This window comes from Mandrillus leucophaeus, unplaced genomic scaffold, assembly GCF_000951045.1.
Source record: "Mandrillus leucophaeus isolate KB7577 unplaced genomic scaffold, Mleu.le_1.0 Scaffold441, whole genome shotgun sequence".
NCBI classification, from domain to species: domain Eukaryota; kingdom Metazoa; phylum Chordata; class Mammalia; order Primates; family Cercopithecidae; genus Mandrillus; species Mandrillus leucophaeus.
In genome coordinates this window covers 899,318-921,357 of record NW_012104710.1, presented here as the reverse complement: position 1 = coordinate 921,357, position 22,040 = coordinate 899,318, and the positions used below count along the sequence as shown (strand labels likewise).

Below are 22,040 nucleotides of genomic sequence, written 5' to 3'. Positions count from 1 at the left end.
ACTTGAACCAAGAGGTTGCAGTGAGCTGGACAACAGTGAAACTCCATTGCAAAAAAAAAAAAAAGAAAAAAAATTTTTTTAAATTAAAAAACCCATAATACTTGTTTTTTTTTTAAACAAAGGAAAGAAAAGAAAAAAGTTCTGGCCGGGCATAGTGGCTCATGCCTGTAACCCCAACACAGGAGGCCGCGGTAGGATTTCTTGACCCTAGGAGTTAAAGGCCAGCCTGGGCAATGAAATGAGACCCCGTCTCTACAAAAAAACACAGAAAACTAGCTGGCGTGGTGGTGAGTGCCTATGGTTTCAGTTCCCTGGGAGGCTGAGGAAGGAGGATTGCTTGAGCCTGGGTCGAGGCTGCAGTGAGTTGCGCCACTGTACTTTAGCCTGGGTGACAGAGCAAGACCCTGTCTCAAAAACCAGAAAATTTTCACAGCCTAACTCTTAGTTTGAGTATACCCAAACTGCTAAAAATTATAATCTCTAAGCACAGGCTAAAATTGTAAGGGCTTTTAAAATTTTAAATATATCCATAATGTGTATATATAATTTTTAAATTTAAAAACTAATATTAGAAGGAACAAGATTACACAATTTTAAAAAATTTTAAGGTTTAAAAAGTAAAAAAGGCCAGCGTGGTGGCACACACATGTAATCCCAGCACTTTGGGAGGCCGCGGCGGGTGTAACACCTGAGGTCAGGAGTTCAAGACCAGCATGGCCAACGTGGTGAAACCCCATCTCTACTAAAAATACAAAAAAAATTAGTCGGGCTTTGTGGTGGGCACCTGTAATCCCAGCTACTTGGGAGGCTGAGGCAGGAGAATTCCTTGAACCCGGGAGGCAGAGGTTTCAGTGAGCTGAGATTGCATCATTGCACTCTCGCCTGGGCAACAAGAGTGAAACTCTGTCTCAAAAAAGTAATAATAATTTTTTAAAAAGTAAAAAGAAAAACAAACTGGCCAGGCACACCTGTAATCCCAGCTACTTAGGAGGCTGAGACAGAAGAATTGCTTGAAACCAGGAGACGGTGGTTGCAGTAAGCCCAGATTGTGCCATTGCACTCCAGCCTGGGCAACAAGAGTGAAATTCTGTCTCAAAAAAAAAAAAAAAAAAAAAAAAGGAAAAAAAAGGTTAAATTAAAAACCAAACTAAGTTGAAGTATACAAGCTGTAAATTATAATTTTTTTAAAAAAGATTATTTTTTAAAAGCAAAAAATAAGTCCCTGTAACACAATCTTATTTGTAAGGTTTCCAAAGGGAATAGGGTGCTTTGTCAGTGCCACAAATGTAGCATACAAATTCCAGATCAGATTCAGATCTAGGAGCAACATTCATGTCAAGTGTAGCGGGATCGTATCTTTCCAAAGAAACGTCACTTTTGAGTTTTATCAATAATCACATAAGAGACAAAGTAGACTAAATTTTTAAAAACAAAATTATGGTGGCCAACCCCTCCCAAGAAGTCACCAGTTAACATCATTTAAAGCTATCTACATATTACAAGAAAATGAGACTTTTACAATACAATTCAACCTTTGTAAAGGGGTTAATGACTGAGTTCACACAACGGGGTTCTGAAGTTTTGGTAATGTCTTGATCTGGCCAATGGTCACATGGGTATGTTTACTTTGCACAACTTCACTGGGCTGTACCTTATGGTATGCACACTTTTCTGTGTGTATGTTATACTTGAATTAAAATTTCCTTAAAAATGAACTCTATAAGTGAGTAAATGAACTAACATAAAAAGAGTACTAATGGGCCGGGCACGGTGGCTCATGCCAGTAATCCCAGCACTTTGGGAGGCCAAGGGAGGTGGATCACTAGAGCTTGGGAGTTCAAGACCAGCCTGACCAACATGGAGAAACTACTAAAAATACAAAGTTAGCCAGGCATGGTGGCGCATGGCTGTAGTCCCAGCTACTCGGGAGGCTGAGGCAGGAAAATTGCTTGAACCTGGGAAACAAAGGTTGCAGTGAGCCAAATTCGTGCCATTACACACCAGCCTAGGCAACAAGAGCAAAATTCCCATCTCAAACATAAATAAATAAATAATAATAATAATAGTAAGTCAGTTTAATATTATCGACAGTTAACATTAACTTCTTGCTCACTGACTAAATTTTATCACTGACAAATAAAATGGCTAGCTCACATTAGGAAGATATCGTAGGTACCAAACAAGTAGCCCAGGGTACCACCTCATCTCTTTATCTTCCTGTCATGATAATATACGAGGAGGTGCCTTATTGGGCAGAAACAAGCAGCACTATGGTATAGTTCAAAGATAACCAAGGCAGGTACTTAGGTAGAACCTTAGAAGAACTAACAAAGACAACAAAAAAGGGAATGGTTTTGAAGATTGGATAAATGTATAAATCCAAGAAAGATGGTTTGAGGACTTCTGCATACTTTAGCTTCACCCCTAAACTTGGGTCACATCAGACAAGAGGGGTAAATATAACATTCTCTTGCTGGGCGCAGTGGCTCATGCCTGTAATCACAGCACTTTGGGAGGCCAAGGTGCCTGGATCACTTAAGGTCAGGAGTTCAAGACCAGCCTGGATAACATGGTGAAACCCCACCTCCACTAAAAATACAAAAATTAGCTGAGCGTGGTGACACACGCCTGTAATCCCAGCTACTTGAGAGGCTGAAGCTGGAGAATGGCTTGAACCTGGGAGGCAGAGGGCCAAGATCACACCACTGTACTCTGTCCTGGGCAACAGAGAGAAACTTCATCTCAAAAGAAAAAAAAAAAAAGAAATCACTTGTCGGTATTCAGTGCCACACCTGCTCTATTGACTAATACACAATTCCACAGAAGGGAACTAATCATACGATGCCCAATGTGAAGCACTCAGGCATTGGAGCCAACGAGGCCATCCACTGTTTGACTCTTCTCCCTACTTCTGCCATTACCCCAGAAGCTCAAGAGGGGAAGTATACAGTTATACTCCTGCCTCAGCCTCCTGAGTAGCTGGGATTACAGGCTCACACCACCACGCCCGGCTAATTTTGTACTTTTAGCAAAGACAGGGTTTCACCATGTTGGCCAGCCTGGTCTTGAACTCCTAGTCTCAAGTGATCCACCCGTGTCAGCCTCCCAAAGTGCTGGGTTTACAGGTGTGAGCCACCGCGCCTGGCCAGCTGGGAAATTCTTAAATGTGATTTACTCATGACATCCAGCTAATTTTAAAAATACTATTTTTTTGTGTTTTTTTCTTGAGACAGGCTCTCATGCTATCACCCAGGCTGGAGGGCAGTGGTGCAATCTCAGTTCACTGCAACCTCTGCCTCCCAGGTTCAAGCGATTCTCCTTGAACATCTAAGGTGCATCTAAGAAACTACACTACCCTTTTCTTCAAAATCTACTGAAGTACAAGATAACTTGTTCCTGACAAGATCCAAAGTGACAGCAGAGAAAAAGAGTCAAAAATCTCTGCCAAAGAGTATAATTATGTGACAGTATTAATGACCACCTGGCAAGGAAACATTTCAAGAGAAGAATAAAACAGTGTTGAGAACATAGTCAAAACAATGTTAAGAATGGCTCAGAAAATGGTGCTAGCCAGTTAGAATTTTCTGTTAGACTTTTTGTGTGTGATCATTAAAAAGAGAAGTAATAGATCTCCCTTTGAAACAAAGAAGACAAGAGGGCTGTCGCGGTGGCTCACGCCTGTAATCCCAGCACTTTGGGAGGTGGCGGCCGGTGGATCACTTGAGGTCAGGAGTTTGAGACCAGCCTGGGCAACATGGTGAAGGCTGAGGCAGGAAAATTGGTTGAACCTGGGAGGCAGAGGTTGCAGTGAGCCGAGATTATGCCACTGCACTCAAGCCTAGGCAACAGAGCAAGATTTAAAAAAAAAAAAAGAAGGAAGACAAAAGAAACACAACTTAAAAAAAAAAAAAAAACAAAAAACAGGCGGGGGGCAGTTTAGGATAGAACTCTAAAACTACTAACAAATCTAATCGTATACATGAAGATTTTAAAAAATGAAAGCATGAAATGATGCTTGATATAGATTAATGTTTTATAACAAGTACACCAAAAATGTACACTATCCAAGATGAAAAGTAAATTTGGAGCAATGTAATTCACTGACTGCATGTGTGTATTCCATTTCTTAGTTCAAAATTTTTGACCTTCATTTCCTCCCTCACCCACATATAGTCCACCCAATTGCACTAGTGTCATTCAAAATAACCTCACGGTAAAGTTCTACAAACTATGTAGAATACAGACAGATCTAATTCTCTCTTTTTTAAAATTGTTTTGAAATTTTTCCCACCTTCCTTCATGGACTTTTTTAAATTCCAATTTTCATTCAACCTCTACCTAAAGTTCAAGCGTGGGGTGGACAAATCCAGCAGATTCCCAGCTCTAATCCTCAGTTTCTCATGCCTCAGAAAATAGCTAATGAATACCACAGCCATACTATTTAAAGATACCTATTCAAATTCAAGATACTCAACTTTTCGTTCTCTCTGTAGGCAGGGCTCATTCTTTCACTCAGGCTCGAGTGTAGTGGCCCGATAATGGCTCACTGCAACCTCCTCCTCCCAGGCTCAAGCAATCGTCCCGCCTCCCGAGTAGCTGGGACCACAGGCACACACCACCACAGTCGGCTAATTTAAAAAAATTTTTTTGCCGGGCACAGTGGCTCACGCCTGTAATCCCTGCACTTTGGGAGGCTGAGGTGGGAGGATCACGAGGTGGGGAGATGGAGACCATCCTGGCTAACACGGTGAAACCCCGCCTCTACTGCAAATACAAAAACAGCCGGGCGTTGTGACGGGCACCTGTAGTCTGAGCTACTCCGGAGGCTGAGGCAGGAGAATGGCGTGAACCCAGGAGGCGGAGCTTGCAGTGAGCCGAGATCGCGCCACTGCACTCCAGCCTCAGTGACAGAGCGAGACTTCGTCTCAAACAAACAAACAAAACAAAAAAATGAAAAAAACAACCAAAAAAACTTATTTTATTTTCATAGAAATGCAATAGTATTGCTTGGTTTTGTTACCAAGATTACACTTTTGAATCGTCGTTAGTAGACAGAAAATTTTTCATTACGTTGCTCAGCAGCTGTGCTTTATTTCATTTCTTATCATTGGATTATTTTTGCATTTGTGAAAAGAGCCAGGTATACATTAGTATACACTAAGGTATTCTCATTCTGAGAAGACATATTGCACAAGAGAAAATAAGAGCAATTTAAATACACGTGCTTCACGAAAAATGCCAAATACCTCTTGTACCTAATAACCGTAAGGATTTAAATAGAATGTTGCTGCTGGGCATGGTGGCTCACACCTATAATCTCATGGCTTTAGGAGCCTGGGGCAGGCAAAGGCTTGAGGCTGGGAGTTCAAGACAAGCTTGGGCAACATAGCAAACCTCGACTCTACAAAAAATAAGAAAAAATTAACCAGGCATGGTGGCACACCCCTATAGTCCTCGCTACTTCACAGGCTGACATGGGAGGATCACTCGAGCCTGAGAGTTCAAGACTGCAGTGAGCTATGATTGTGTTAGTGCAGTGATCACCAACCTTTTTGACACCAGGGACCCATTTCATGGAAGATAATTTTTCCACGGAGGTGGGGCCAGGGGCAGAGGTTTTGGGATGATTCAAGTGCATTACATTTATTGTGCACTTTATTTTTATTACTATTACATTGTAATATGTAATAAAGTAACTATACAACTCGTCATAATAAAGAATCAGAGGTAGCCCTGAGCTTGTTTTCCTAAAACTAGACGGTCCCATCTGGGAGTGAGGGGGGACAGTGACAGATCATCAAGCATCAGATTCTCATAAGGAAAGCACAACCTACATCCCTCACATGTACAGTTGACAAGAGGGTTTGCAGTCCTATAACAATCTAATCTCATTGCTGATCTGACAGGACTCAGAGCTCAGGTGGTAATACTAGCAATGAGGAGTGGCTGAAAATACAGATGAAGCTTCACTTGCTGTCCTGCCGCTCACCTCCTGCCGTGAAGTCAGGTTCTTATTGGCCCATGGCCCAGGGGTTGGGGTCCCCTGGGTTAGTGCACTCTAGTTCAGGTAACACAGACAGATGGATATCCAAAACCAACAAATAAAATTTCACTAGGGAAAAATACTAAATAGAAAGTTGCTACCAAAATCTTTAAACTACAGGGTTTATATTTGCCTTCTTAAGGAAAAAGAAAAACCCAAAAAACTATACATTACAATTATTTATATCACTGTCGTTATTATTATATTAGAAAAGGTTTTAAAGACAGGAAAAAGAAATCACCCCCAATCCCACCAATAAGCCTAGTTGCCTTTCCTTCGGACTCACTGTAGGAGAAGCCAGCTGCCACATCACGAGGACATATTCATTCCTTGCCACTTAATAGACAAAGAAGTGAACAATTCAGAAATAGCTAACAGATACAGCTCAACAAATCTGTAACAACTATCAGCCCCAGATATTGGGAACCAATTGTGTGATTTATTTCAAATATACAAGGTACTATGGATAGGCCAGACACAAAAGAACAAAACAAAATAAAACTGTACTGTTTGAGAAATATATAACTAGCAGGGAAAGGTGGAGAGCAAGAAAATTATTACCACAAAGCCAGGATGGGAGATTTATAACTGTGGCTTCTGAGAATCCAGTTGATTTTCTTTTGTTTTTTTTCTTTTGTTTTTTTTCGTAAAGCGATGTGGGGTCTTGCTATGCTGCTCAGGCTGGAGTGCAGTGGCTGGCTATGGATTCACAGGAGCCACCATAGTACACTGTGACCTTGATCTCCTGGCCTCAACCTCTCGAGGTGATAAAAGACACTATAGTTTCCTCCTTGCTCTCTTTTGATCCACTCACTCTGGGGGAAACCAAGCTGCTGTGTTATGAAAACATTTAAGATGAGGAGGAACTGAGGCCTCCAGCCAACAGCCATCAAAGAGTTAAGGTCTCCTGTAAGAGAGCTTGGAATTGGGTCCTCTAGCTGCACCACCCTCCCCCCGTCAAGTTTTCAGATGATTGCATCCTCACAGGAGCCTATGCCAGAGGCACCACTTGGATTCCTAACCCACTAAAAATGAAGAGATGATACCTGTTTACTATTCAAAGATGCTGAACAGTGACAGATGAAGAATACAGGTTTTATCAGTTAATTCCTTAAATACTATATATAAAACATAAGCCAGATAACACATCTCTATCTAAAATACTTATAAGTTTTCATGTTACTCATGGGCTAAAACCGTAGCTCCTCACTATGGCCTACAAAATCATTCACTTTTTTACCCCCACCCAGTTCTATTAACTATCTCCTTAATTTCGTTTTTCGTTTTTGGTTTTTTGTTTTTTTTTGAGACGGAGTCTCGCTGTGTCGCCCAGGCTGGAGTGCAGTGGCCGGATCTCAGCTTACTGCAAGCTATGCCTCCCGGGTTTACACCATTCTCCTGCCTCAGCCTCCCAAGTAGCTGGGACTACAGGCGCCCGCCACCTCGCCCAGCTAGTTTTTTGTATTTTTTTAGTAGAGACGGGGTTTCACCATGTTAGCCAGGATGGTCTCAATCTCCTGACCTCGTGATCCGCCCATCTTGACCTCCCAAAGTGCTGGGATTACAGGCTTGAGACACCGCGCCCGGCCTATTTTGGGTTTTTTTTTTTGAGACAGAGTCTTACTCTGTCGCCCAGGCTGGAGTGCAGTGGCTTGACCTAGGCTCACTGCAACCTCCACCTCCTGGTTTCAAGCGATTCTCCTGCCTCAGCCTCCAGAGTATCTGGGACTACAGGCTCGCGCCACCACATCCAGCTATTTTTTTTATTTCGAGTAGACACGAAATAGTTTTACCATGTTAGCCAGGATGGGCTCGATCTCCTGACCTCTGGTGATCTGCCCCCCTCGGCCTCCCAAAGTGCTGGGATTACAGGTGTGAGCCACTGCGCCCAGCCTATCCCCTTAATTTCAAATGACTCTGCTTAGATTTTTTTAATGTACTCTTATTTCTTAACCCAAGACCTTTGTTCGTGCTGTTTTCTCTGCTTAGGAGTGCTACTCCCTGCATATCCTCTGCGTACTTAGCTCCTTTTTGTCACTCCTTTCTCAGCTTAAATGTTACCTTCCCTGAAACGCATTCCCTGACAACCCACGCTTTTTTTTTTTTGGAGAGTTTTGCTCTTGTTGCCCAGGCTAGAGTGCATTGGCCTGATCTTGGCTCGCTGCAACCTCTGCCTCCCGGGTTCAAGCGATTCTCCTGCCTCAGCCTCCCAAGTAGCTGGGACTACAGGTGCCCACCACCATGCCCAGCTATTTTATGTATTTTTAGTAGAGACAGGGTTTCACCATGTTGGCCAGGCTGGTCTCGAACTCCTAACCTCTGGTGATCTGGCCGCCTCAGCCTCCCAAAATGCTGGGATTACAGGCGTGAGCCACCGTTCCGGCCAACAACCCACACTTAATGGGAAAACTCTGGAAATATCCCCATGGGAAGAGAGAAACAAAGTAAGGAGACCATCATTACTAAAGCAATATAAAATTAGAGTTAGTCTGTTGGACTAACTATATTAGAGGATACACAAGAGAAATATGTACAAAAACAAGAAACATGTAAATTCTACCTTAAATAAATTCTATCCTAAAACAGTCCTCAAGGACAAAAGAAGACATACGCAAATGGAAAGATGCAATATGTGGAATAGGAAGACTGAACATGAAAATATATGTAAATTCTCCAAATTCTATTAATATGATTCCAATAAAAATACCAATAGGATTTTATTCTTGTAATGAAACATGGTGTTTATACATTAATATGATAAAATAAACCAGAATGGTCAGACCACTTTTGAAAAATTAAAAGGAATTAGCCTATTAGACATGGAAACATTATAAAATCTAAATAGAGCAATCTCATGCTGATTAAAGACAATAATTTAACACAATAGGGAATCTACACATATAAGCAAATACACATCAATAATGAAGAGATGTACAATTAAATGAGTGGTGTTGGATAACTGAGTAGCCATCTGGAGAAGTGTACATAGCTACCAATACTCTAAACCAGGATAAATATAAAATACTTCAATATAGAAAAATAAAATAAAATCATTAAAATACTACAAAAGGAAATGAGAGATTTATAACCTACAAGTGGTAAAGGTTTTTCTAATTAAGACACAATATCCTAAAGCTATAAAAGATGAAAAACTGATTACAGTTAAAAAAAAAAAAAACTAACTGGTAAAACCACAACAAACTGAGAAAATATATTTGCAACTTTCATCACAAATGACCAATTTTCTTGAAAATCTATCAAAAAATCTGGCCAAGCATAGTGGCTCACGCCTGTAACCCCAGCACTTTAGGGGACTGAGGCGGGAGGATCACTTGAGCTCAGATGTTTGAGACCAGCCTGGGCAATGTAGCAAGACCTCCTCTTCACTTAAAAAAAAAAAAAACAAAAAATTGCTGGGTTTGGTGGCAAGTGCCTATAGTCTTAACTACTTGGGAGACCAAGGTGGGAAGATTGCTTGAGCCTGGGAGATCAAGGCTGCAGTGAGGTGTGATTGCACCACTGCAGTCCAGCTGGGGCAACCAAGACTCTGTCTCAGAAATTAAATAAACAAATGAATAAATAAAATAAAGGTCACTCTGGCTATTGTAAAAGTATAAATATCAGCTCTGGAATAACAAGCTTCAAAAAAATATATATAAACAGGAAATACTTACCCACTTAGCAATTGGACACCCATGAGAGCTTTTCCCTTCTTTACCGGTGTACACTACTATTTCTATCCTTATTGCGTTTCCTTTTTCACCATACCTGAGTATAAAACACAGTGAAGGGAATGTACTAATTAATTGCAATCTGTACTTGAAGGCTTTGGCTTTGAAGATCTTAATGTATTTAAGATATAGACGTACAGAAGCTCAAAAATCAAACACTCCTCATAATTTACTTTTGTTAAACATTTGCTTTTGTGTGGCAGGTATTTTAATTTGTTAACCAGTCCTACTCACTTATCCTTAAAGATCACTCTTTAAAAAATAGGCTGACTGCAAGACAAGCAATGGGAATGTAGGGTATGCAGTGTCAAGGGTGGTAATTTGACCTATTTCTACCATTATACAATAATATAAAAAGTACTTCTGAATTTATCAAAGACAATTAGTCTTGTTTTGTGGGTGCTCTTTTATGTGCCCAACAGCTTGTATGATGGGTGGCTCAGTAGGGACATGAGGACACCCCTCTTTTGTTGGGCCCTAAGAAACATCCAACCCATACTCCTGAATGTTTTTCAATCACGGCGTTTGTTCTTAGAGATGATTTATCTCCATTGAGTCAGATTCACAGTAAAAATGATTTTAACAGGGAAGCGTATTTCCTCACCTATTCTCCATGATTTCCCTGACAGCAGCAACACTTGGTCCTGCCCCAAGGTGTGTATAATATGGGCCTTTGTCTTTTTGTATAACTCGATCTGTGGAAGGAATAAGATTATTAGACCCAAAGCTTTACAGAATTGCATAGGGGACAGGAGAAGCTATTTTTATACTTTTTGTTCCCCCTCAATTCAGAACCACGAATCTTGACAAGGTTTTGGTAAGACTTGATAATTAAAGTCAAGGACAATAGCCCATGGAATTTAACTTTTAATGTTCCTTTCTTCCTGCCCCTAACGAATTCTTTCTTCCTCTGAAAATCAGAGGAGAAAAAAAATATTTTAAGATGTGGGTCATATTTATACTCCTATCTCCTGCTTAAAAAAAATCTGTATTAATTGAGGTGTGATATTAAAAGTTATCCAAGAACAATGTTAAAGGTTGCCCTCAGAATCCTATTAAAAAATTGAGCAATTTCATTGCAGACAATTTTATTCAACTACACACTTGCACAATTACAAAAGAATGTTCCTTGTTACCAATATTTGTAATATCAAAAAGAGCAAAACACTCCTAACATCTGTCAATAACATGTGGTTTAAATAAATTATGGGATGTTTATATAGTGGAATACAATAAATCGATTGAAACAATAATATTTATAAAACATTTAAAAATCCATGATATCATTATATTAGAAAACCAAGTAGAAAGATTGTTTTAAATGTTTGTAAAAATGGAAACAAAATTAAAATCAATAATGTTCTTTTGTATAGAATGGGAGTATGGGAAGATGTTTGCATCATATTTCTGCACCACTTGAATTTTTGTGAGCATGAATTTTGTTTCTTAAAAAATGCTATTTTTAACTTGGCCCCTTAGACTCATGTGTAACAAGAATTACTGGGGAATTTCTGCATTTCATGAATTTCTAGCCATGAAATTCTACACCAAAAACAGCTGAGTCCACTGCAGGTACTTATTCAACTCTGAATGCCCAGCTGTCTATTCCTGTATGCTGTGACTAGTTATTTTGCATAAGGAAAGGGTCTTCAAACTAGACAATCATCCTTTTAGAACCATGCACATAGAAAAAGCAGTCTAGCTCAGGTATATAAACTTTAAAGGCTCGTATTTGTTGAACTACAGGCCTTATTTCCATTTGTAAGGATATTTAGAAAAGTGTTCTCTCCCCCAACCTTTTCCTTTTTTTTGAGATGGAGTCTCACTATGTCGCCCAGGCTAGAGTGCAGTGGCGCGATCTCGGCTCACTGCAAGCTCTGCCTCCCAGGTTCACACCATTCTCCTGCCTCAGCCTCCCGATTAGCTGGGACTACAGGCGCCCACCACCTTGCCCGGCTAACTTTTTGTATTTTTTAGTAGAGATGGGGTTTCACCGTGTTAGCCAGGATGGTCTCAATCTCCTGACCTCATGACCTGCCCGCCTCAGCCTCCCAAAGTGCTGGGATTACAGGCGTGAGCCACTGCACCCAGCCGAAAAGTGTTCTCTCTTATATAATTCACATTTATTAAGCACCAGAGTGTACGTTATAAGGATTGGTTTTGGAGTTGAGACTGCTGTCTCTGAGTCCCAGTTCAGTCACTGGACAGCTATGAAATTCTCTGTGCCTTGGTTTCTGCATTTGTATAATGGGGATAATAAGCCCTCCCTTTGAAGAGTTGCTGTGAACATTACAAGTCAAGGCAAGGCACAATATCAGACTTGTAGTAAGAGCTCCAGAATGGAAGCCATTATCATGATTATATTCTTCTCTCCTTAATTCAAGAACCTTGTTCTCCCAATTCAACTCCACTAGACAGCATGGTCACTCTTTCCAAATTGTGAGATTCTTCTCAGAACAGCCTATCCTTGGTAACTGGCACATGGTAGTTTGTCAAAACTGTGCGTTAGCTAGTGTGGTGGTTCACGCCTGTAATCCCAGCACTTTAGGAAGCTGAGGCACGAGGATCACTTGAGCCCAGGAGTTCAAGACCAGTCTGAGTAACAAAGTGAGACCCTATATCCACAAACAAACAAAACAAAAACCTAAAAAACATTATGTATTGAACAATGAGCAGAGAAATGGAAGGATATTATTTCAGAACAATGTGTACTTTGGAAAAACAAGAATTCAGTATTATTATTACTACACAACACTATTTTTTCTACTGTTGTTAAAAAATCAGTGTGATGTACTTATCCTTCCCATTGAACCACCCACTTCTAATAAAAACATCACCTTTGGTCAAGGCAAATCTTGAGTCTTTGTGATTTGGAGCCATATTTTAAGTAAGACTTCTAATAACTAAACCTATTTGGATGAGGTTCAAAACAGATTTTTTCACAAAAAATTTATTCTATCATAGTTGTACGGTAAACAAAATAATGGGGCTTCAAGCAGCCTAACGAACTTTAATGACACAATCTATTTAATTTCCCTATTTTTTACAGCTATATTAGAGTCAACAGGTTTCTTAGAAGAGTGCTTACCTGAAATTTGACCACACACAGTAACTAATCAGTACAGGATTCAAATTAAGCTTTCACATGTTTCAAATACTGAGGAAATTTCTCATAAGATCTGCCTGAGAATCTTTACCCAGCAAGATTTTCTCAGAGCTTTTAACACACTACTAAAACTAATTGGTTCAGAATGTTCTCTTTCAATGACTCCTAAGGCACAAAAATGTAGAAATACATTGGTTAGGGATCAGTCCATGAGTCAGCTATTAGCACATGACTCATGTTAGCACACTGGTTATTCTTTGATTTTTTGAAATAGGAAATCAGTATTAAACAAATTTGTTAATATGTTAAAATTCAAAAAGGTTTATGAATTCTTCAAGTGGCCAAGATTATGGAATTTCATTATGCGCAGGTACACTTTGTATTGCAGAGAAATAGAAATATATTATTTCAGAATATCAAGTGCTCTTTGGACAAAAAAGACAGTATTAGATCTTGTACTGGATAGAGCATAAAAGCACTAGACACTGAAAAAGACATAAACCAGCTTCAATTCTAGAGTAGGACGGCAACTGCCAGCTATATATTTTATAACTGTTAACTTATACATATGTTTTACATTCTCTATACGTTATCTTCTATTTCACACACAAAAAAATATAATGAAAATCTTGTAAGTTGAAATTTGTTTGAATATAGGAAAAATAAATAAACCGTAATAAACTATTAAGTTATCTCTTTCTTTTTTTTTTTTTTTTGAGACAGGATCTCGCTCTATTGCCCAAGCTGGAGGGGAGTGGTGCAATCTCGGCTCACTGTAACCTCTGCCTCCTGGGTTCAAGTGATTCTCCTGCTTCAGCCACCTGAGTAGCTGGGATTGCAGGTGTGCACCACCATGCTCAACTAATTTTTGAATTTTAAGTAGATACAGGGTTTCACCATGTTGGCCAGGCTGGTATCGAACTCTTGACCTCGAGTGATCCATCTGACTTGGCCTCCCAAAGTGTTGGGATTACAGGCAAGAGCCACTGTACCTGGCCTAGGAAATTCATTCTCATGCTACGCACAATAAATTGACAGACATTCAGCCTTGAGAGAAATATCAGCCTATTTTTCCACTTCAGCAGGTTTACTTTTTCCAAATTTGTTTTTCCAAATTATAAGTTGAATATTCCATTCTTGTGAGCAGAACCAAAAGGTCCCACAGAAAAATGGTTATAGATTTACTTAATCCATCTTAGTTAGAGTAAGAATGGGGAAAAAATATCACACAAAAAGAGATGAATCAGAATTTGCTTGTCATGATTGAGGTAATTTGTGCAGGTGAAATAAGAACACATCCACACAAGTACTCACCAAGACAGTTGCAGGTGGGCAGTTCAGAATCTTTAGTTACAGACACTAGGTTTTTTGTAGGGTTAGTAAAGAAGTTCATAGCATAATCATTAAAATTTTTCTGTGCACTGTCCACTGTGGAAAACTCTGATGTTCCAACACTGGATGAACACACTTCCTCTTCACTTTTGGTAGAAACCACTGTAATTCCACCTGAACACACTACATTTACATTCCTGAGAGTTAGTGCTGACTCCGGTAAGGGTGTTTCTTGAGAGATACCAGGCAAGGTTGGTAGTCTCTGATCCATGAGTTGCTCCTTAACAACCTGCTGAAACCGTATTTGGTCATCGCCTGCCATCACGTTAGCACACTGGTGAGGCGGAGAGGAGGGCTGGGTCAAAGGATGGGCTTTCTGATTGGCATTCACCGTTAACTGTACCTGAGAATTATAAGCTTTATCAGTGAATGCCTTCCCGTTGGATTCCGTTTTAAGATGAAATAAGCTGAGTGAATCCAATGGTTCAACCTTCATCTTTTCCTCTGCTGATTCAGGGTATCTCTGTAATTTTATCTGAGTGAGTGGAGGAAATACTGTTTTGGGTTGCATAATGGACCTCGTTTGAGCCAGTGGTTTCCATATTTTGGTTGAGGAAGAAATTTTCCCAAATACAGTAGGAAAATCATGGGGACAAAATTGCCCAAAATTCTGAAATTTTGATGCTATCCAAATGTCGCATATTGTGCCATACATATAGGACAACTTTTCCCACTTCTGCTGATCATTTTCTTGATAACTTACAACTGTGGGCTTCTTTTTCCGCCGTTCTCTTGATGGGGTGGATTTTGTCTTTTTCTGGGTTGGATTCTTTTGCTTTGTTAATGATGAACCATGATTATTGTGTACACTTGAAGGCGGTTTCTGTTGTATTGTGCCCTTCTCCTGATTGTATTTTTGCTGTGCATTACACGTGACAAGGCTTGTTGGTGTACTTTCAACATTTTTGTCCTCTGATTTTATGTAATTGAACTTAATTATTGAAGCAAGTTGTGTCAACTGTGTTGCAACGTCTTCCTCAATTTGAGTATGGGTTGCATCCTGACATGATAGATCATCTGAGTCCAAATTTTTGCTGCTGTCCAGTAACTGGTTGCAATACTCCACTTCATTATTTCTTGGTGGCAATTGATGCAAATCATTGGAACAATTGTCAAGAGTTATTATCCCTTGAGCAATACTTTTATTGGTGTCAATCTTGGGTGAATTTGATTTTGGTATAAAAAGAGATAATGAATTGGTGAGTTTTGAATATTCATGTGACTTTGTGGATGCTTGGTTAGTAGCTGAGCTGATATGTGAGTTGGCTTGCCCATTGAAAACCACCGTGTTGCATGAACTTTGTTTTTCCAAAGATGGACAGTGATGAAGTTTTTGTGGCTCTCCTTGTAAGTTTGGGTCTTGGAGGTCTTTTCTTACAGTGTAAAGGATAGCTTTGCAGCTATTAAGCAAACTGGCTGTTCTCTGCTCTGATTCTTCATCCTTCTCTGACTTTGATGGGGAGGAATTCTCTGACGGGGCTTCTGAGAGTTGAGTCAGGGCCTCTATGGCTACCACTTGCTCCAATGTTAATCTCCTATCTTTCATTAACGATAAGAGACTTGGTTGAACGGGAGATCCATCTTTTGGTTCTTTACTTGGTATATTCTCAGGAGTTTTTGGTTGATCACCTTCATTGTGTATACTAGCATGACGATGTATGTTGGAGTGTGAAGAATGTGGAATGGAATTGCAGTTAAAGCCAGGCTGCTGGAAAACTAAAACGTTACTTCTCCCCTTGAGATGATCACAACTCATATCAGTAGCAACGGAGCTCATAGCGTTATTATGGTTTGCAGTGTCTTTTGGGAATTTATAAGAACTGTTTTCCAATGTCTTGCCGAATTCTTCAATGTTGAATTTTTTAAATGAAACATTTGTTTCAGCTGGTAAATAGTGTACATGTTTAATGCCATTTCTTATGGTTTGTACAAACAATTTTGGAGATTTGGTTTGTTTCTTGTCAACTTCAGAGTTTTTCGATTTTTCAGCTTCTGGGACATTAGCACTAAAATCTCCTTTCACATGATCAGTTAAATGTGATTTCTTGTTTTGTGTCCACTTCTCCACCTCGATGCCTGTCATGCTGTCTTCATTTTTAGTTACATTTTCAACAGGATGTGGGTTCAATTCCAATTTTTGTTCTTCCCCATGACCACATCTACTGTAGTCCATGGATTCTGACTTGGGGCCATTTACTGGTTTGTTGTCAAAATCTGCCTGTAAAATACAGAAATTACTCATGTCATCTACTTAAATATCTGAATAACAGCCATAAGAAGATTAAAATGTAATAGCAAGTAAATGTAAAGCCCTTGTGGATACAGCCTAAAATATTATTTTCGCTTTTCACATGTTCAGTGAAGTCATAAAATACCAAAAGGGCATAATATACAAAAAGAAAAGACAACTAGGCTAGGCGTAGTGGCTCAACACCTATAATTCCAGCACTTTGGGAGGACAAGATGGGAGGATCGCTTGAGCCCAGGAGTTCAAGACCAGCCTGAGCAAGATGGTGAAACCCAGTCTCCAGCAAAAATACAAAAAAAGAATTAGTCAGGTATGGTGATGCACACCTGCAGCCCCAGCTACTCGGGAGGCTGATGGTGACAGCATCACTTCAGCACAGGAGGTGGAGGTTCCAATGAGCCAGAACTGTGCTACTACATTCCAGCCTGGGTGACAAAGTGAGACCTCTTCTCCAAGAAACAAAAGCAAAGGCCAGGGGTGATGGCTCACACCTGTAATCCCAGCACTTTGGGAGGCCGAGGTGGGCAGATCACGAGGTCAGGAGTTCAAGACCAGCATGACCAATATGGGGAAACCCTGTCTCTACCAAAACTACAAAAATTAGCAGGACGTGGTGTAGTCCCAGCTTCTTGGAAGGCTAAAACACAAGAATCGTTTGAACCCGGGAAACGGAGGTTGCAGTGAGCCAAGATCATGCCACTGTGCTCCAGCCTGGGCGACAGAGCAAGACTCTGTCTCAAACAAACAAACAAACAAACAAACAAAAACAAACCCCACAGAACTATCAAAATATCATACCTGCTAATATTTTGATGTGTTCATTTTTCCCCCAAATAGTATTTTTAAAGTTAAAAAAAAATTAAAATAAAAAGTTTCTTTGTAGAGACAGGGTCTTATTATGTTGCCCAAGCTGTTCTCTAACTTGTGGGCTCCCGCAATCCACTCACCTTGGCCTCCAAGTAAAAATTTAAACTAGGCCACGTCTGTACTTGACCTAGGAGGCAGAGGTTGCAGTGAGGCGAGATTGCTCTACTGCACTCAGGCCTGGTGACAGAGCAAGACTCCATCTCAAAAAATAAAAAATAAATAATAATTTAAAAAATTTAAACTATAGGCTGGGCCCAGTGGCTCATGCCTATAATCCCAGCACTTTGGGAGGCTGAGGCAGGCAGATCACAAGGTCAGGAGTTTGAGACCACCCTGGCCAATATGGTGAAACCTCATCTCTACTAAAAATACAAAAAAAATTAGCCAGGCATGGTGGTAGGCACCTATAGTCCCAGCTAATCGGGAGGCTGAGGCAGGAGAATCCCTTGAATCTGAGAGGTGTTGGTTGCAGTGAGCCAAGATTGTGTCATTGCACTCTAGCCTGGGTGACTGAGTGAGACTATCTCTTAAAAAAACAAAAAACAAGCCAGGCGCGGTGGCTCAAGCCTGTAATCCCAGCACTTTGGGAGGCTGAGACGGGTGGATCACGAGGTCAGGAGATCGAGACCATCCTAGCTAACACGGTGAAACCCCGTCTCTAATAAAAAATACGAAAAAATAGCCGGGCAAGGTGGCGGGCGCCTGTAGTCCCAGCTACTCGGGAGGCTGAGGCAGGAGAATGGCGTGAACCCGGGAGGCGGAGCTTGCAGTGAGCTGAGATCCGGCCACTGCACTCCAGCCTGGGCGACAGAGCGAGACTCCGTCTAAAAAAAAAAAAAAAACAAACAACAACAACAACAAAAAAATCCACAATTTAAACTACTTTTACATCAGTAATGTTCATTAGACAATATCTATTTTATTTATTTTTATTATATGTTTTAATTAATTATTTTTTTTTTTCAGACAGAGTCTTGCTCTGTTGCCCAGGCTGGAGTGCAGTGGTATGATCTCAGACCACCGCAACCTCTGCCTCCTGGGTTCAGGCAATTTTCCTCCTCAGCCTCCCAAGTAGCTGGGATTACAGGTGCCCGCCACCACACCCAGCTAATTTTTGTATTTTTAATAGAGATGGGTTTCACCATGTTGGCCAGGCTGACCACTGGTGATCTGCCCACCTCAGCCTCCCAAAGTGCTGGCATTACAGGTGTGAGCCACCGTGCCTGGACATACCTATTATTTTGACACAAACTGTTTTCAAATAGAACATACACATAGAAAGGTGTACAAATCACAAGTATACAGCTTTTTAAATTTTCACAAAATGAGTTGTTAAGTATACTTATAGTCCATTCTCATTGTATAGTAAGTTCACTGATTAAATACATAACAAGGTTATCATTCTTTCTGCTGGACATGGGCATTGGGTTATTTTTAGTGTTTGGGTCTTTAAAGTAACTGCTATAGTTTCAATTTCCTTCCTTCCTCCCTCCCTCCCTCCCTCCTTCCTTTCTCAGGGTCTCACTCTGTCAAAGGAAGGAGTGAGTGCAGTGGCACAATCATGGTTCACTGCGGTTTCAACCTCCCAGGCTTACATGTTCCTCCTAGCTCAGCGTCCCGAGTAAGCTGGGACCACAGGTACGTACCACCATGTCTGGTTAATTTTTTTGTATTTGTTGTGGAGACAGGATATCACCATGTTGCCCAGGCTGGTCTCAAAACTCCTGGATTCAAGTGGTCTGCTCACCTTGACCTCCCAAAGTGCTGGGACTACATGCACGAGCCACTGCACCCAACCTAATTTTTCTTATTGAGATGAATTTACATGACATGAAATCCATCACTTTACAGTTGAAAAGTATACAATTCAGCTGGGCGTGGTAGCTCATACCTGTAATCCCAGCACTTTGGAAGGCCTAGACAAGCGGATCACCTGAGGTCAGGAGTTCAAGACCAGCCTGGCCAACATGGCAAAACCCTTCTCTACTAAAAATACAAAAATTAGCTGGACGTGGTGGCGGGTGCCTGTAATCCCAGCTACTCAGGAGGCTGAGGCGGGAGAATCGTTTAACACGGGAGGCAGAGGTTGCAGTGAACCAAGATTATGCCATTGTACTCCTGCCCCGGCAACAAGAGTGAAACTCAGAAGAAGAAGAAAGAAGAAGAAGGAGAAGGGGAAGGGGAAGAAGAAGAAGAAGAGGAGGAGGAGGAGGAGGAGGAGGAAGAAGAAGAAGAAGGAGAAGAAGAAGAAGAAAAGTGTACAATTCAGTGGTTTTTAGTTTATTTGTACTGTTATGCAACCATAGCCATTCTCTACTTCCAGAGCATTTTCAAAACCCCAAAGAGAAATGCTGTGCCCTGTTTAAGCAATAGCTCTCTATTCCCTCCTCTAATCCTTATTTATCTACTGTCTTTTCTTTTTTTTTTTTTTTGAGACAAGGTCTCACTCTGTTCCCCAGGCTGGAGTGCAGTGGCACGATAACGGCTCACTGTAGCCTCGAAGTCCCAGGCTCAAGTTATCCTTCTACCTCACCCTCCTGAGTAGCTGGGTCTACAGGCGCCTGTAACCATGTCTGGTTAATTTATATTTTTCCTATTTTTTGTAGCGACAGGGTCTCTCTATGTTGCCAAGCCTGATTTTGGAGTGCTGGGCTCAAGCAAGTCTCCTGCCTCAGCCTCTAGAGAAGCTGCGACTACAGACTAATTTTGAAAAACCTTGAAACAGCTCATCAGACATACCACAGGAATTGAGACAGTGGAGTGTTTCCATTGATATTAATTGTAAAAAGAATGATAACTCCAATTACACAGTATATACACATTTGAAAACTTCATATTGTACACGATAAATATATACAATATTTCTTTGTAAATTCAGTAAAAGAATGAATGAAAAAACAATGAGCCAGGTGCAGTGGTATGAACCTGTAGTCCTACCTGCTGGGTAGGCTGAGGTTAGAGGATCCCTTGAGACTGGGAGTTCAAGGCTGCAGTGAGATACTATTATGCCACTGTTCCCCAGCCAGGTTAAAAAAATGAGACACCATCTCAATAAATAAATAAATAGGCCGAGAGCAGTGGCTCATGCCTGTAATCACAGCACTTTGGGAGTGCAAGTGGATCACGAGGTCAGATAGAGACCATCTTGACCAACATGGTGAAACCCCGTCTCTACTAAAACACACAAAAAAATTAGCCAGGCATGGTGGTGCACGCCTGTAGTTCCAAGTACTCGAGAGGCTGAGGCAGGGGAATCGCTTGAACCTGGGAGGCAGAGACTGCAGTGAGCAGAGATCACACCACTGCACTCCAGCCTGGTGACAGAGCGAGAATCCGTCTCAAAAAAATTTAAAAAATTAAAAAATGGTAATCTCTTGGGAATAGGAGACCACTAGACTAGGTTGCCTAAGGAGATGTGAACTGGCCGAGGTCACAAACATAGAAATTCAACACTATAACTGATCAGTGATGGAATCACTGCACTCCAGCCTGAGCAACAAAGTGACACCCTGCCTCTTAGGCAGGAGAATCACTCGAACCCAGGAGGCAGAGGTTGTGATGAGCCAAGATTATGCCATTGCACTCTAGCTTGGGCAGTAAGAGTGAAACTTCATCTCAAAAAAAAAAAAAAAAAAAAAAGAACAAAAATGCCTAAGATTAAACAGATTATCATGTTGCCAAAAGACACACTGTTTACACCAAGGTTCAGCAAACTTTTCTGTAAAGGGTCAGATAGTAAATATTTTAGGCTTCATGTGCCATACAACCTGTCACAATTACTCCTGTTGTATCTAGTAAGCAGCCTCACAAATATTATGCAAACCAATGAGTGTGGTAGTATTGCAATAAGTCTATTTATGGACACTAAAATGCAACCATCATATAAATATTACATGTCACACACATACACAAGAGATGTAAGAAAAAGAATATTTAGGCCGGGCGTGGTGGTTCATGCCTGCAATCCCAGCACTTTGGGAGGCCAAGGTGGGCAGATCAGAGGTCAGGAGATCAAGACTATCCTGGCTAACACGGTGAAACCCTGTCTCTCCTAAAATACAAAAAATTAGCCGGGCATGGTGGCGGGCGTCTATAGTCCCAGTTACTCGGGAGGCTGAGGCAGGAGAATGGGGTAAACCCTGGAGGCGGAGCTGGTAGGGAGCCGAGATCGTGCCACTGCACTCCAGCCTGGGCGAGAGAGTGAGACTCTGAGAAGAGGACAGGACAGGACAGGACAGGACAGGAAAGGAAAGGAAGAAGGAAGGAAGGAAGGAAGAAAGAGGGAGGGAGGGAGGGAGGGAAGGAAGGAAGGGAAGAAAGAAAGGAACAAAGAAAGAAAAAGAATATTTAGTCCAGGCATGGTGGATCACGAGAGGTCAGGAGTTCAAGACCAACCTAGCCAAGATGGTGAAACCCCCTCTCTACTAAAAATACAAAAATTAGCTGGACGCAGTAGCAGGTGCCTATAATCCCAGCAACTCGGGAGGCTGAGGCAGGAGAATCACTTGAACCTGGGGGCAGAGGTTGCAATGAGCCAAGATTGAGCCACTGCACTCCAGCCTCAGCGACAGAGTGAGACTCCATCTCAAAAAAAAAAAAAAACAAAAAACAAAAAAAACTTTAAAGGTAGAGAAAGTCTTCCAAAGCATGAGT

General features: G+C 41.1%; 1 protein-coding gene across 1 annotated transcript in view; it reads right to left on the bottom strand.

Annotated features, from left to right (window-relative positions):
* Positions 1 to 22,040, bottom strand: part of TET1 (tet methylcytosine dioxygenase 1) — a 124,223-nt gene that overhangs the window by 33,002 nt on the left and 69,181 nt on the right. Inside the window, exons 3-5 of the mRNA XM_011994094.1 lie at positions 14,195 to 16,490; positions 10,379 to 10,469; positions 9,718 to 9,811 (exon numbers count right to left, since the gene is read on the bottom strand). Coding sequence (XP_011849484.1) covers positions 9,718 to 9,811; positions 10,379 to 10,469; positions 14,195 to 16,490 — 2,481 coding nt within the window. The remainder of the gene's footprint in view (positions 1 to 9,717; positions 9,812 to 10,378; positions 10,470 to 14,194; positions 16,491 to 22,040) is intronic.